This window comes from Pinus tabuliformis, chromosome J (genome assembly GCF_031772625.1).
Source record: "Pinus tabuliformis cultivar Carrire ecotype Pingquan chromosome J, CPIR1, whole genome shotgun sequence".
Lineage (NCBI taxonomy): Eukaryota > Viridiplantae > Streptophyta > Pinopsida > Pinales > Pinaceae > Pinus > Pinus tabuliformis.
Window position 1 is genome coordinate 235,192,304 of NC_142295.1, and position 15,127 is coordinate 235,207,430.

Consider the following 15,127-nt stretch of genomic DNA (forward strand, 5'->3'; position numbering starts at 1 on the left):
CTACAACATCGAATAAATAAGTTTGATAAGGATGAGGCTTATGACGCACATGCCACAAATCTAGGAAAAAGTGACACTTGGTGGGAAGTTTCTAAAACGGTCTTTGCATGTAACCTCCAGCTGCTAAAAATAGATCCCTAAAATCTAGGGATGCTTTTTTCTTTTTGATTTTTTCCTTTTCGGGAAAAAGCCGTCCATGCATGCAAATCAAGATTGCTCAGTCCTAAGGGGAACTGGTCAACCTGAAAGCACATGCAACAGTCTTCAAGCCTAGGGATGAGATTTACACAGTTTCTGGGCTGAGCAAGACTGGTTATCCCTCTTGCATTGCGCAATTTCTGGACTGAAGCCCTTACTGTCAGTCATAATTGCGCAATTTTTGAGCTAAAGCCCAGTGCTGGGCTGGATTGCGCAGTTTTCAGAGGGAAGGTTGCCTGACTGGATTGTGCATTTCTGGAGCCCAACAGGCAACCCAGCTGGATTGCGCAATTTCTGGAGGGAAGGCTGGTTCCCTTCCATAATTGCACAATTTTCTAGGTGAGAACCTTAGCCAGAAAATGGACTAAGTCCAAAATGTCAGCCTATGGGTGGGAGGCAAACAAGTTGACATGCATAGGCTGGCAGGCCACTGAAATTTAGCTGAAGCTTTTGTAGTTAGACAGTGCAAGACATGCTACTAAGGATGGTTGGTAGAGAGGCTCCAAAATGAAGCTAAGGAAAAATTTTAGAGGGTGGTTATAGATGCTACAACATGGGTCTACAAGTACATCCGATGAATGTAAGGACCTAGTCCTCGATACCGAGATTGAGGAGGATGGAAAAACATCCCATGATTATAATGGTGCTAGAAATGGACAAGAGATCAGATCATTAGATAATTTTTGAGGTCTAAAATGGGCCTCATAAGGAAAATGATAAAATAATAGTGGAAAAAATAAAATAAGATTAGATTACCTCATTAAATTTTAGAGTGAAAAAAGAAAAAAAACTATATATATATCTATCTATCTATCTATATATATATATATATATATATATATATATATATATCTATATATATATATTTATATATTTATATTTTAACTTGTATTTTAGACCTATCTTCCTACGATTTTACTCAAATTTCGAGTGGGATCACTCATTGGATGTAAAATTTTATTTTTTCATCCAAGGAGTACCCATGTTGAATACTTCTAATAGATTCTGCTACATAAAAAATGAGAAATACATGAAAAAACACGATTTCAATAACATTTTTCATGTATTTCTCATTTTTCAAGTAGTGGGATCCATCGAAATTATTCAACATGAGCACTCCTTTGATGCAGAATTAAATTATGCATCCAACGAGTGCTCCTGCTTGAAATTTGAGTAAAACCATAGGGAGATAAGTTGAAAATGTAGTTTTTTCATTTTTTTTTATCATTTTACCTTTTTAATCCAAAAATGGTGAACTATCCCTCATGGTTGACATCATCATATTAAATTCTATTGGTTCTTATAAAGTTGATTTTGGTTGTACATTTTTGTTTGGATGTCCATTTTGGCCTCAAAATTTCTCTAATGTCATGAAGGAAGGTTTGTAGTCTTCTAGGATAAGGATTATGACTGAAGAGGCTTCCTATTTAGAGGGAGTATACTGTCAGGTTGAATGCAACAATCTGATGAAATGATAAAAGCAATATGACCTTCATGCAAGGACCATACTAGATGGCAAGATGTAGTAGCGTCAGATGCTTCTGCGATATTAAATTCACTAGTGAAAAGGAAGATGCTCTCAGAGGGAAAGAATTTTAGCTCCTGTTGTTGGATGCACTAATCAGATGTATGTGAAGTTGGATTCCTCCATGATGTATTTTGAGGCACATGAGATGAGACTTATAATTACAGATTGGAGAATGGACTCAGGAAAATCCCCTGGATTTGGCATGCTTGGATTGATGGTCATCTGATGCAGACTCCAACCTCTTCAAGGTTGAAGGCATGCCTTTGATATTTGGTTTCACATATGTTAAAAATTTATTTATGACAAGATCAGATCATCTCCATGCTCAGCGCCAGACGAAGTTGACCTCTGAGCCTTGATGATCAACTAATTTTATAAGAGTGACAAAGAAATGATGAGGACTTCCTTGTCAAAGGAAGCATGTTTTCTGAGACTTGGTATGATGAATATAACTAAATTAGTTGAGGGAGACTTCTTTTTAGATTAAGAATTGATGGATCCTATAATGAGCAGGAAATCAGATGGATCCTTTACTTTGAAACATGTTCCTTGAACCATAAAGAGATTGGATATGTATACTGGGTTGCTGCTAAACATATGTTGAGATATCTACATAAAACTATTGGTCATGGACTGAGACACACTACTATAATTCTTGATGCACTGCTACTATCTTGGTAGGAAAAGTTGTTGGATGGAAGAGCACATTTGGGTGCTGCTTTAGCTTGGAGTCTGCCATATTTTCCTAGATGAGTAGGAAGTAGAGGAATATTGTTTTGAGTATATTATAGGTAACGTACATTGTTGCTAACATGACTAGCTCCAAGGTAGTGTGGTTAAGGAAGCTCTTTGGAGAGCTATTTGAGCAAGTACTGGATACGACTATGATATATTGCGGCAACAAGAGTGGGATATGACTTTTAGAGAATCCCGTGTTCCATGACAGGTCCAAGGACATTGAGATAATATATCACTATATTTGGCATATGGTGCAAAGAGTAGTTGTTAGGCTCCATATGAGTAGATATTGGACATTCTTACAAATACTTTGCTGAAAGGGAAGTTCTTGGCCTTCAGAGAGTAACTTGGACTGGAGGATGTGACCCTTCCAGGAAGTGGTCAATACTGACCGAGAACACTGAGCTATGCTCTTCCACCCTATTTGAGCTTCCAAGAGGTGAATGGAGCCAAAGAGTTCTTGGGGTTGAGGGAACTCATGGACAATAGTAAGTGTCCGATCCTTACCATAAATGGTAAGTGTGTATCTCCCCTATTGTTAATGTATGGATGTGTCTAATCCTTACCAGACATGGTAAGTGTATCTCCCCCTACTATGAAGTTTGGGACTTGACCGTGTATACGCCAATGTGCATCCTACCCATAACCTAGGCTTGTTGGGATTACCACCCATATGGCTAATGGGTGAGGAGACTTGGGACGTGTCTGATCCTTACCACTTATGGTAAGTGTGTATCTCCCTAAGTAATTCTAGGATGCGAGTGATTTACCACTTAATTCTTTAGGGTCAAGGTGGTAAGATCAATGAATAATAGGATAGTTGTGATCCTTACCTCTCATGGTAAGTGGTATCTTGCTTATTCCCGAGATCAACGGACAATAAGATAGTTGTGATCCTTACCTCTCATGTTAAGTGGTATCCTGTCTATTGTCAAGATCAACAAACAATAGGATGGTTGTGATCCTTACCTCTCATGGTAAGTGGTATCCTACCTATTGTCATTAGATATAGGGTGGAAGATTGATCTCCTATGTTGATTCTTCTTCTTTAGATCGAGACATCATTTTTCAACTGATGATTAGAGGAGACAAGTTGAGACAAGATGTGATGAGATGGATGTATTTTTGATGCAACTGAGATGAAGGTCATGATACTAGTAGGGTTTGGAGTATCTGTGGATTCTTCTTCTTCTATGAGACAAGATGAGACGAGATGAGACATGATGCAACGATGATGAGACATTCAAGATGAGACTTATGATGCAAATTGAAATTCCTCCCTAACTAAGAGAAAGTATTGAAATTCGGGGCAACTATGGGATGAATTTCCCCATAGGAACTCAACTACCCCAAGGAAAGCCCACCTTGCCCCAAGGAAGAATTAAAATTGTTTAAAGGAAATTATTATTAATATGTTCATGGCACTCCTTGATATATTATTTGATATCAAATTTGGACAAGCAGTTATTTAAATATATTTAAAACAAATTCAAATTTGTGTTTTTACCTCTAAAATATTACAAGTTGACCTCTCAACATTTCATGTCAGCTTACCCCATAAGACGTGACTCTTCACATGGAGGAACAAATATATATAAACATCTATCCTCCTCAATTTGGAGCATTAACTTGCACTTTTTGTGGAATATTTTGGATGATTCTGTAGCCTAATGGGAGCCATGTCTGTGGCCTAATAGAAGCCAAGTCCGCGAACTAATGGAAGCCAAGTATGCGGCCTAATAGGAACCAAGTTTGCGGCCTAATGGGAGTTATGTCTGTGACCTAGAAGAGCGCTACTTCTGTGGTAAGGCCATGTCTGAGCGCTATATATGGCTACTTATATGGTCAAGTGAGACTATATCCATGACTTAATAAAGGCATCTAATATGGCCTATTGACACTTGTGAAAGTCAGAGCTTGGAATTATTTATGGGAAAAGTTTTTATGTATGGCTTGAGGATGTAACATACCTAGCCTTAGGGTCAAATTTTCTTGAGAGACAAGGCATATCTGGAAGGGTTTTGTGGATGAATTTGAGGGATGACATGAACTGTTTTGATTCCCTAACCAAGGCTGAGTAACTATAGAACTTCAGTACACAATAATAAAGTTACTTGATGACATATTAAGAAGTATGTATATTTATCTACAAGGTACAATAGTATGGTATGTCCAGTCTTGAGTAATGCTTGGAGAAACCCATGAACAATGTGTATGAATTGTTGGTAGCTAAACAAGATAGAATCCTAGTTTTGTGCTACTTGAGGAGGAAAATTGCAGATGTATGGACTGTGGGTTGAGTTGGTTGAAGAGTCATCGTCTATCCTATGTATATGACAATGTTTTATGGCTATAATATTCATTATTCCCCTGATAGTTATGTATTATAGTTATATGGCCACATTCTCTTGATAATGATATGACTAGACAATCGTTATATGATATTGATACATCATGGTTGTCCTTATGAAAATATGATACATATGATTTATGACATGACCAAGATGCATGGCATTGTCCTAATAACAGTGTAAGTATTGCATGTCAGTGATACATGACTTTGTCCTTATTGTAGTGTGTTATATGGCATAATATATTTAGTAATGTAAGGCATGGCAGTGATGCATGACATTATGATACAATAGTGATACTATTCAATGTGACAGTACTTTTTGGCAGTCTCTTTATGACAGTGCGATGTATGACAATGGCCCTATGATAGCGATTCATGACTCATGACTGTATGGTAGTGTTACTTGTGCTCTTCTTGAAGACAAAGATCTATGTTATCTTAGGAGGATTGCGTATGATCCGGGGTTGACCCTATATGACTTGATATGATTGATGATGAAAGATGTATGTCTCATTCTTATTGTACTTTGTATCTCAGCTGAACATTTGATGAATATCTAAGAAGAAGAATTCGGTTGGGTTTTTCCCCTTGTGGGGTTTTCTCTATTCTCTCACTTAAATCCCGATGTCTCTACTGCGTATGATTTTATACTGTTGTCTACTACTTTGTTGATATTATTGTTCTATTTACATAATTGCTAATGATTATATGATGTTATGGGGTGAATGTAATGTGTAAATGATGAAAATTTTTAAAATTGCAATTTTCTACGACAAAGAACAATCTAGCCCTAAAAAGTAACAATTTTTCATCTAGAGGTAGATTTCCTTGAAGTCGAATTCATTCCGAGGGAACCAAGTTGCAAGTTCCAGATTGTATTTTTCCTTGTATCTATGTGGGTCAGAAAACCCATATTTTCAAGATAAAGAAATGATAGAGAGTCGTTTGTGGGTAATTAATTTTGCAATGTGTGATTGATCTCCCTCGTTTATTTCCACTACATATTTTCAATTCTAGAAGTTAATAATATAAGTGATTTTATTTTTCGGCAAATCAATGTTTATGGGGGTAAATAAATAAACTGTTGGGGATAAAATAATTTGTTGTGAGAAAATAAATCTGGATGGTGTTAGAAATTTAACATCCACAAGGTTTCTCATGATCTTCCCTAACTCATAAGGTTGAAATGGTGTCACTGTTCATTGGTAGATAATGCTTTATTCAACTCCGAAATAGCTTAGAGTTAGTTATGGTGGCCGGTTGGTGAGATCATTTACTTATGGAAATGTCAAAATGCCTCAAAACACAAACTTTCCTAACAAGAAGAATTTATGAAATTCAAGATGATTATAAGAGACAATGAACACTAGGGAACTACAAGTTTACTTAGTATTGATTGCCATTTTCATAACAAAACTTACATGAAAATATGGAAAATATTAGTTCACAATTACCTTGCAACAAGGTTGAAAAAATAATCGAAAATAACTTTCAAATTATTTTTTTTCTTGGTAGGGAATTTTGACCTCTACATGATACATAAAAATATAAACTTTTTGAACAATTTTCCTTGAAAATAAAGCTTATGGTTGTAGTACATAAGCATTTATAATATAAGAAGAGTAGTTCCATATTTTTGATCTTGCCTTTAATGTGATCCAAATCCTATTTTATGCATACATGTATCTCCAACACTTTAAGGGAATATCGTATAAAAATGCACCAGCTTTTGCCTACCAAGATTATATACATGCTCTTTGCTTTCTACCATATTATTTTCCTTAGATATTCCATCATGCTTTCTCAAGTTTTGTATTATGTGATAATTACAATGTTAGGTTTGTCAGTTTTAAATCAAGTTAAAGTAAAAGAATGTATATAGATTTTTTTTTTCGCAAAATAGAATAAACAACAATGACATACTATATAGAAATTTATCCTATAAAATTATAAAATTTTAATGGGGGAAATTAGTGAAATTTAGAGCCACACGTTTATCTCTTCTTCATTGTATTAACTTGAATATACATAATACAACATTTAGGTATTCCACAACAACCAAAACACTAATCCGTCAAACTAAATTATATTATAATTGGTGGGCCCTTAATTAGGATGATATTACTATGGGTTAAAAAACCATTGGTTGAAAAACACAAAGTAGGCTAAAACAATTGAGAACATCCCATTTTTTTTTTTGGGGAGCACTGCCCTTGAACCCTCGGTCATGGGGGGTTAGTTGGCCCCCATACGACCACCCGACGGATACGAACATTGTGTGGGGATAAACATGGAAAAAAATATAACACATTCTTAGCAAAGTTATTCTAGATTGAGTTTTTTCTTATAAGTTGTTTGTTTAACCTTTGACCTATCTCTTTATAAAGGAAATAATTTTCATGTTAACTTGGGAAATTGAGATCCCTTTAATAAATACCAATGTTTAGGATCATTTAAAGCATCACATAAAGAAATTGCAGTTTATAAGGTTTTTCCATAAATTATTTAATTATTTTTGAGACTTATTAACATTGTTGATAACATAGCTTCCTCCCCTTTTTAATATTTTCCTTCTTCCTCTACTTCCTTAACACATAGTCAACTTTTGTTTTAATTTTGAGACTCATTAACATTGTTTGATAACATACCTTCCTCCCCTTTTAAAAGTTTCCCTTCTTCCTCTACTTCCTTAACACATAGTCAACTTTTGTTTTAATTTACTATCCCTAAAGAGTAATTTTGAATCTGCTATCCCTAAAGAAGTAATTTTTGAGATTCATTAACATTGTTTGCTAGCATGTCAATGGGTGCTTAGCTCGAATGGTAGGGATAGTGGTTTGCCATCCCATCCACTTTGGTTCAAGTCCCTAGAGACATGGTCTGTCATAGTAAAACTGGAAAGATATGCGCCCTATTGGAGTCTCGATTCTAGTTCTTGTGGTCTTCAGATATCTCGATCCTAGGCTGAACTATAAGTTCTTGATATATGTGGCTTGTCAGTTGTTGCATATATTTGAAGAAGTTGCTACTTCCCTATCATTTTTTTTTTGTTTTGTTTTAAAAACATTGTTTGCTACCATATCTTTTTCCTCTTATTAATTTCCTTTCTTCTCTACTTCCTTAACCCACAGTGAACTTAATTTTGTTTTATATACGCTGTCCCTAAGGTTAAGGGGAGCTGGAGTTTGTGAGGGGTTTCTTCCTTAACATTGTCAGGGACAACTCAATATAGGCCTCATTGTCCCAATATAGGCCTCATTAGAGGATTCTGCAGGCCTAGCTAGATGAGAGGGACCTTCGAAATAAGTGAAAACAAAAATTCATGACTTCGATCAAACCAACACAATAAATATGGCCCTTTTCCTCGATCTATTCGAAGACTCCAAAACCCCTTAACTCTCAACCCATACATAAAATTATAATTTCTCACATCGAAACCTTCCCAGCAAAATTATTAAGCGTTTTCTGTCGAAATCAACCTACACTCTTTAGTATTCGGTGTCTCATTTAAATAAATATATAAGATGAAGTCTTCATCAATTTCTATAAAGTAAATATATATATAATCATTGGAAGAAGTTCTCGTTCTAAAATATGCCCCCCACCAACCTAGCTATGAGCACACAAAACCTTTATAAATAAATATATTAACTCCAAGAATTGTTTGGCTTCACTTACACTACATACATATTAAGGAACCTTGACCGACCTACTATATAAATTAGAGAACATTGAGAATAAATTGAAGTTCGTGGATTCCATTCCCACATTTAAAAAAATATACAATGCGTATAAGTTACATTAAGCAGGACTCAAATTATGACCGTGAGCCAAAAATTTAAGGTCACAAGTTTGTATAGTACAAATCACAAAATAATATATAATTGAAGGATAAGGATGTTTCTTAGAGATAATGTTTCTTAGTTTACAATTTTCTTTTTTTTCAAAGGGACCGCAAGTACATATAATCGAGACCAGAAATATGCTTCAAAGATAAGGTTGCTATGATTAAATATATATATGTGGGGAAGGGACTGGACTGGACTCTGCATGTTTTGTATGGCACATACGCACAAAACAAAACATGGGCGACAATAAGGGCTTGGGGAATAAGGAAAGTTAAGAAAGCAATTTCATAAACAAAGCCTCCACTTAGACTTTAGTCTTTTTAAATTTCAGTAAAGGCTCAAAAGACCTTTTAAAACTAATTAAATGTCCAACATGTGAAGAAGAAAGACATAGTTATTTGTTTTTTATTAATTTTTTTGGATGATAATCATTCATAATGTCAGAATTCTCTATTCCACTATTGCATCATTACATTGAATGAGAACCATCAAATTCCTTGTGGAGTGCATGAGGTTTTAGTTGAAAAATCATATACATAGTACCACATACATTGCTACTTGGTATCTTTTTGTTCTTATACCTACATTGTTATTGGGTATTCTTTTTTAATACTTACATTGATTTTGTATTTTGATAGATAGTTGGATAATTGATTTTTTTTCTTTCTCATTTGGTTTTCTTTTTTGGTTTTGTTTTTGGATTTATACCTATATTGATATTTGGTTTTTTAAGATTTTTTGATAATTAGATCAGTGTTGGTGAGTTTTTTGGTTTCGAAATCTCTATTAATATTATTCTCTCAAAATTTATCATCAATATTATATTCTCAAAATTAGATCATCAATGTAAAATTATATTTGATTTTTTTTTAATGATTATTAATTTTTTTTTTTTTTCCGTTCTTAATAAATAATAAAATCTTTGATACAAATATTACTTTGTAACTCTTGATTGTGGTTGGTTTCAAGATTTCTTTACGTGTACCACATAAAGTTTCATTTATCAATAAATCAATGTTATTTATGTGTTCTATCTTTCACTTTCGCAAATCGATATAAATGTTAATGACATTCTTACAATGTCAAACATGGCTGTCAAAATTTATTTATCAATAAATCAATGTTATTTATGTGTTCTATCTTTCACTTTCGCAAATTAATGTAAATGTTAATGACATTCTTACAATGTCAAACATGGCTGTTAGAATTTCTATTACATTAAATGGGAACAAGAAAGGATGACCACATATAGCACCTTATGTAACATCGCACATTTTTTACTACTCAATGACTCTACTATGGGTTACATATCGAGTCCAACATCACACCACACAATCAAAATGCTACCAAATTTCTTCTTACCATGATTGTCCTTATATTAGATTTCACTTCATACACTGTATTGTGAGCCACACATCAAATCCAAACACCACATCACATAACCAAAATGCTACCAAATTTCGTCTTACCATGATTGTCCTTATATTAGATTTCACTTCATAAACTGTATTGTGAGCCACACATCAAATCCAAACACCACATCACACAACCACAATGCTACCAAATTTTTTCTCATCATGATTGCCCATATATTAGTTTTCATTTCATAGTGATATATTTCTTTTTTAATCCCATACTACGTGAAACATGATAGAATTCTCATCCTAACTTAAATTTATGTTAGGTTTTTATCATATTTTGAGATTTCATAATTTTGTGACAAAAAAATGATTATTTTACTATGAGAGCAATTCATTATGATACTTTTTAAATAGAGTTTGAAGATTTATGTGGTGAGGATTTTGATTATGAGATCTTGGAACTTCCACAATTTTCATTTTGAGTTTCGACATTTCGAGTCAATACCATGACCCATCATTAAAACTTTTTAAATAATTAAAACCATCTCTTTATTATGTTTGCTATTATATGGTTAGTTTGCATAGTTTAACAATGTTTTTAAAGATTTTTTCTAGTTTTTATTTGATTTAGATGTCATGAATTTTCAATTAGAGTTTTAGATCAATGAGAATTTTATTCCACTGAATAGTGCTTGCAAAATTCTCTTTAGTCTTAGAATCCATTAAAACCTTAGTTAGACTTTCTATCCAAAATTACAATTAATTTTCCTAAAATTTTCACTATACAAGAAAATTACATCATGATACACTTTACCCATATCTATTTTTCTAACTTAATTTATATCATTATTTTTAATATTTAGAAATTTTGTTTATTATAAAATTATTTTAAAAACCATTTTTTTTAATCAAAATTTCTTCCAAAAATAATGAGATTTTTTAAAATCACAATTCCTCTTAAATATGAGCAATTTTAAAAATAAATCTTATAAATTATTTTAAATATTATTTTTGAAAAAAATAAAAAAATAAAAATAAAAATAATAATACAAAATATTACAATTTAAAAAATATTAATTAAAATTTTCGAATAAATTGAATCATTGCATTAATTTATTTTTATATTTTATAATTTTTTTTATAAAACAACAAAGCTAAACAATTAATACCCAACCTTAACATTCAACTTAATACCCAACCTTAACATTCAACTTAAAGTTAAAGTTACCTATGTGATGGAGGATTCCTAGTTTGTATTACTATCCCGGAAATCATTGGACATTGAAAATGCAAAACTCAAATGTAAGGGTACACCACATTTTTCAAATAATTAAATTTACCTTACTCATATTAAAAGTGTACCATTTCTCTTATATGTTAAATTATAGTGTATCATTTTACTTATATCTTATTTTTTAATGTTTATATAACATGATAAAGTCAAATAAATGGTTATGTTAATATTATTATTATTTTTAACCTAAAATACAATTTTATGTTATTTTTTTTTTTAAAAAATCTGTGTCCTTCAGAATAATAATAATAACTGGACAAATTTTTATGTTAATTTGATTTTTATAAATATAAATTTGATTTTAATTTACTATAAAATACAAAAATAAAGTTCAGATATATACTATGATAACATTTAACATTAATCAAACGTGGAATTTGCTGTTTTATTAAAGCTAATCCTTCCAATTCTACATTTCCAGAAACAGCTGTATATGCACGAGCAATCACCTGCAATTATGGTTTTTACTCAGACCCTCACGCACGACGGAGCAGAGATATGTATGTACCCAAGGACGGTGCCAAAGCACAAGTTGCCATACATATAAGCCAACCCGAGCCGAGACTGAGGTTAAAGTTTACTACGGTTAATTAAAGTTAAGGGGTCGCTGAGTTTGGAGGTAGCTCGTGGAAAGATTAATTCAGTTGTGTTGTTGGAGATTCTCATATCTTTATTGCGGGATTCGAGCAAACCCAACCCAGTGCCGACACGTTTCCTGTGCATATAAATCCCACATCCGCTTTGTAAATTCGAACATTGAGCTTCTGCTGATTGCTTCAGTTGACAGGAGAGAGGGCGTCGTAGTTCTGTGTGCGAAGATTCCGCATTCATCGAATTATGGTGTTGGGATTCGAACCCGAGCATGGTCGAACGAGCTGCGACAGCAACAAGCTCATCTATGAGATATTCTCGACGCTGGAGAACAATTTTCTGTTCGGCCTCGACTGGCAGAAGGAGCCCATCGACAAAAAGTCGAATGGCGGAAAGGTCCGCATTCTGAGCATCGACGGCGGGGGAATGCACGGCATCGTAGCAGGGCGCACACTGGCGTATCTGGAAGAGGCCCTGCAGAAGAAAACGGGCAACCCAGACGCCCGAATTGCGGATTTCTTCGACGTGGCAATTGGCACCGGCGTCGGAGGTCTCATCGCCGCCATGCTCTTCGCCGACGACGGCACCGGCCGCCCGCTTTGTCGGGCGGAGGAAACGTGGCGACTTCTGGTGGAAGAGGGGCGGCGGATGTTCAAGCCGGCTTCCGGGGGGCTGCTCGCGAAATTCCGGGGGATGGGCGCCCGGTTCTCCGGTAAGAGTATGGAGCGCGTATTCAAGCGCCTTTTCGCCGCCGCGGACGGGCGGAGCTTGACGCTGAAGAACACGCTGAAGCCCATCTTGATTCCCTGCTACGATTTGTCCAGCGCCGCCCCGTTCCTCTTCTCGCGCGCCGACGCGGTGGAAACCGACAATTTCGATTTCCGGCTGTGGGAAGTCTGTCGGGCGGCGATTGCGGCTCCCGGTTTCTTTGAGCCCGTTATCTTGAAATCTGTGGACGGGCAGACAGCCTGCACGGCGATAGACGGAGGGCTAGTGATGAATAATCCCACTGCCGCCGCAATAACTCATGTTGTGCATAACAAGCACGAGTTTCCGTTGGTGGGAGGCATGGAGGATTTGCTGGTGCTCTCCGTCGGAACCGGTCAGTTCGATAGGGCTTACGATTACGGGAAGGTGAGAAAATGGGGTGCCGGCCGTTGGGCTAATCCAGTCATGAAAATCGTCGGAGATGGACTCTCCAACACCATCGATCAGGCCATTAGCACAGCATTCGGGCAAAGCAGGCACAATTACGTCAGGATTCAGGTAATCTTTCCTAGCAATGCTTCCGGGCTTTCTTCAAAAAGAATTGGAGGATGGAAATTTATTTTAGAATCAGGGAATTTTAAGCAAAAATTTAGTAGTTCTTAAATGTAAATATGTAAATGGTAAATTTCTTACAAATTTATCTTCAAGTTTAAAGATGTGTTGGTCTATCTTACTAGTTCTTAAATTGTAAAATGTTGTTCTGGGCATATTTTTGTAAAGGTATTTAAATTTTTAATTTTTTTAAATAGTAGGAAAATTTATCATAATAATTTATTGTCAAACTAGCAGTTGAGAAAACTATCAAGGGTGAATGCATACTGACTTATTATTGTTATTCAAACCACACCACTGGAATTATTTCACTGCTGGTCGGTAAGAGAGTGATCGGTAAGAGAGCAGACTTTCACTCTTGCCAAATGCCAAGAGAGCAGACTTTTACACTTGCCAAATGCCTGGGACATACCTTTAATGCTTGCCAGATACTTCTAATTCTTGGAATGTCTGCAACATGCCTTTAATGTCTGCCAAATACCTCTAGTTATGAGAAGAATTAACCTATTTCCTTAAATGTCCCAGAAATAAAATATCTATAAAATATTGACTATTTTTAAAGTAAAATAATTTTCATAAAAGCTCAAATTTAAAAAGAAAGAAGAAAAAAATTAACCTATGTGAAAATATTAATCCCTGAAATTTTCCTGCTCGCATTTCATCACATCTATACTTTTAAACCAAAAGTTGACTCTGATATGCAGCTAGAAAAATTTAGGGGCTTCTAATTTGATTATTTTTGTGTAAATTTGTGATATTTAATCTTGATTTGCTATGATTTATACAGGCGAACGCATTCACGGACAAATGCATGGAAAACTCCGAGGATCCGATCGAGGCAAACGTGAAAACGCTGATGAATTTTGGTGACATCATGCTAAAGCAGAAGAGTGTGGAGTCTCTCCCGTTTGGAGGAAAACGAAAGCTCTCCCTCAGCAATGCAGAGCGGCTCGACTGGTTTGCAGAACAGGTCGTTGCCGAACATCGATCGAGACTTTCGAGGCCGAATCCCATTGTGTTACTGAAGCAGCTGACCCCTCGAAACTCAGTAACAGATTCCGCATGCATAAAACCATAGCCATTCCCATCATTCTTCAAAATTAGTTATTTTACAGGACAAAATACAAGAAGGGAAGGGACACAAAGCAACAGAGCAGCCACTTCTGTTTCAGTAATGTTTAAATGTTTGGAATTAAAAGTGTTCTGAGATACTTTTCACAAGCAGTAATGGCCGCCGGCTTGGGATTGAATGTGAAATCCGAGCGACCTTTGCTATTTTATTCATGTTTTGTGGTGGGCTCGGTCGACGCAGCCCAATTCCATATATGTAATTCATCTACAGACTCAATCTGTCTCTGGATGCCAGAGAAGACAACTGTGCTGTCCTTTGAGTGTGCACGTGGCCGCTGACTATATATACCCAAGTTTTCACATAATGTAAAAAGCTTTTTGGTCTCATTTTCTAACCAAGATTTCATATATAATGTAAAAAGGTTTTGGCCTTTCAAAAAAACGGGATGACATCAGGGATGGCATGGATTTTGATGGGTAAATTGTTCATTAAATACCGTTAAAAAAAATTGTTGATTTTTTTTTGAAACTCTGAAAATTGGTGGGAACTGTGAAAACTGTCAAATTTGACGGATAGGTTTGATTTGAAATTCCAACCCTGGATAAAAGTTTTTTTTGTTTATTTAAAAGTAAAAGAATTATTAGAATGGCAGATATTCATGATTAAGATAGAATAAGTTGTTCCCAATAATAAATTTTAAAATACAATTTAATTCAAAATATAATTTAAATAATTTTAATGAAATTGTAATTATTTATTATTTGATTATATTTTTAAAATCATAAATAAAGTTTAATAATTAATTCTCAAAACAATTTAATTGA

The 15,127-nt window shown here is 34.9% G+C and overlaps 1 protein-coding gene across 1 annotated transcript; it reads left to right on the forward strand.

The window, feature by feature from the left end:
- Positions 1 to 12,012: 12,012 nt before the first annotated feature.
- LOC149226619 (patatin-like protein 6) lies at positions 12,013 to 14,703 on the forward strand. The gene is made up of 2 exons (XM_089375334.1): positions 12,013 to 13,177; positions 14,019 to 14,703. Exons 1-2 carry the CDS (start codon positions 12,158 to 12,160, stop codon positions 14,307 to 14,309), a joined length of 1,311 nt encoding a protein of 436 aa, XP_089231460.1. The 5' UTR covers positions 12,013 to 12,157; the 3' UTR covers positions 14,310 to 14,703.
- Positions 14,704 to 15,127: the final 424 nt, after the last annotated feature.

Coding starts and splice junctions, on each gene's coding strand:
- LOC149226619 (XM_089375334.1), top strand. CDS start 12,158: ATGGTGTTGGGATTCGAACCCGAGCATGGTCGAACGAGCTGCGACAGC. Junction 13,178..14,018: donor ACAATTACGTCAGGATTCAG/GTAATCTTTCCT, acceptor TGATTTATACAG/GCGAACGCATTCACGGACAA.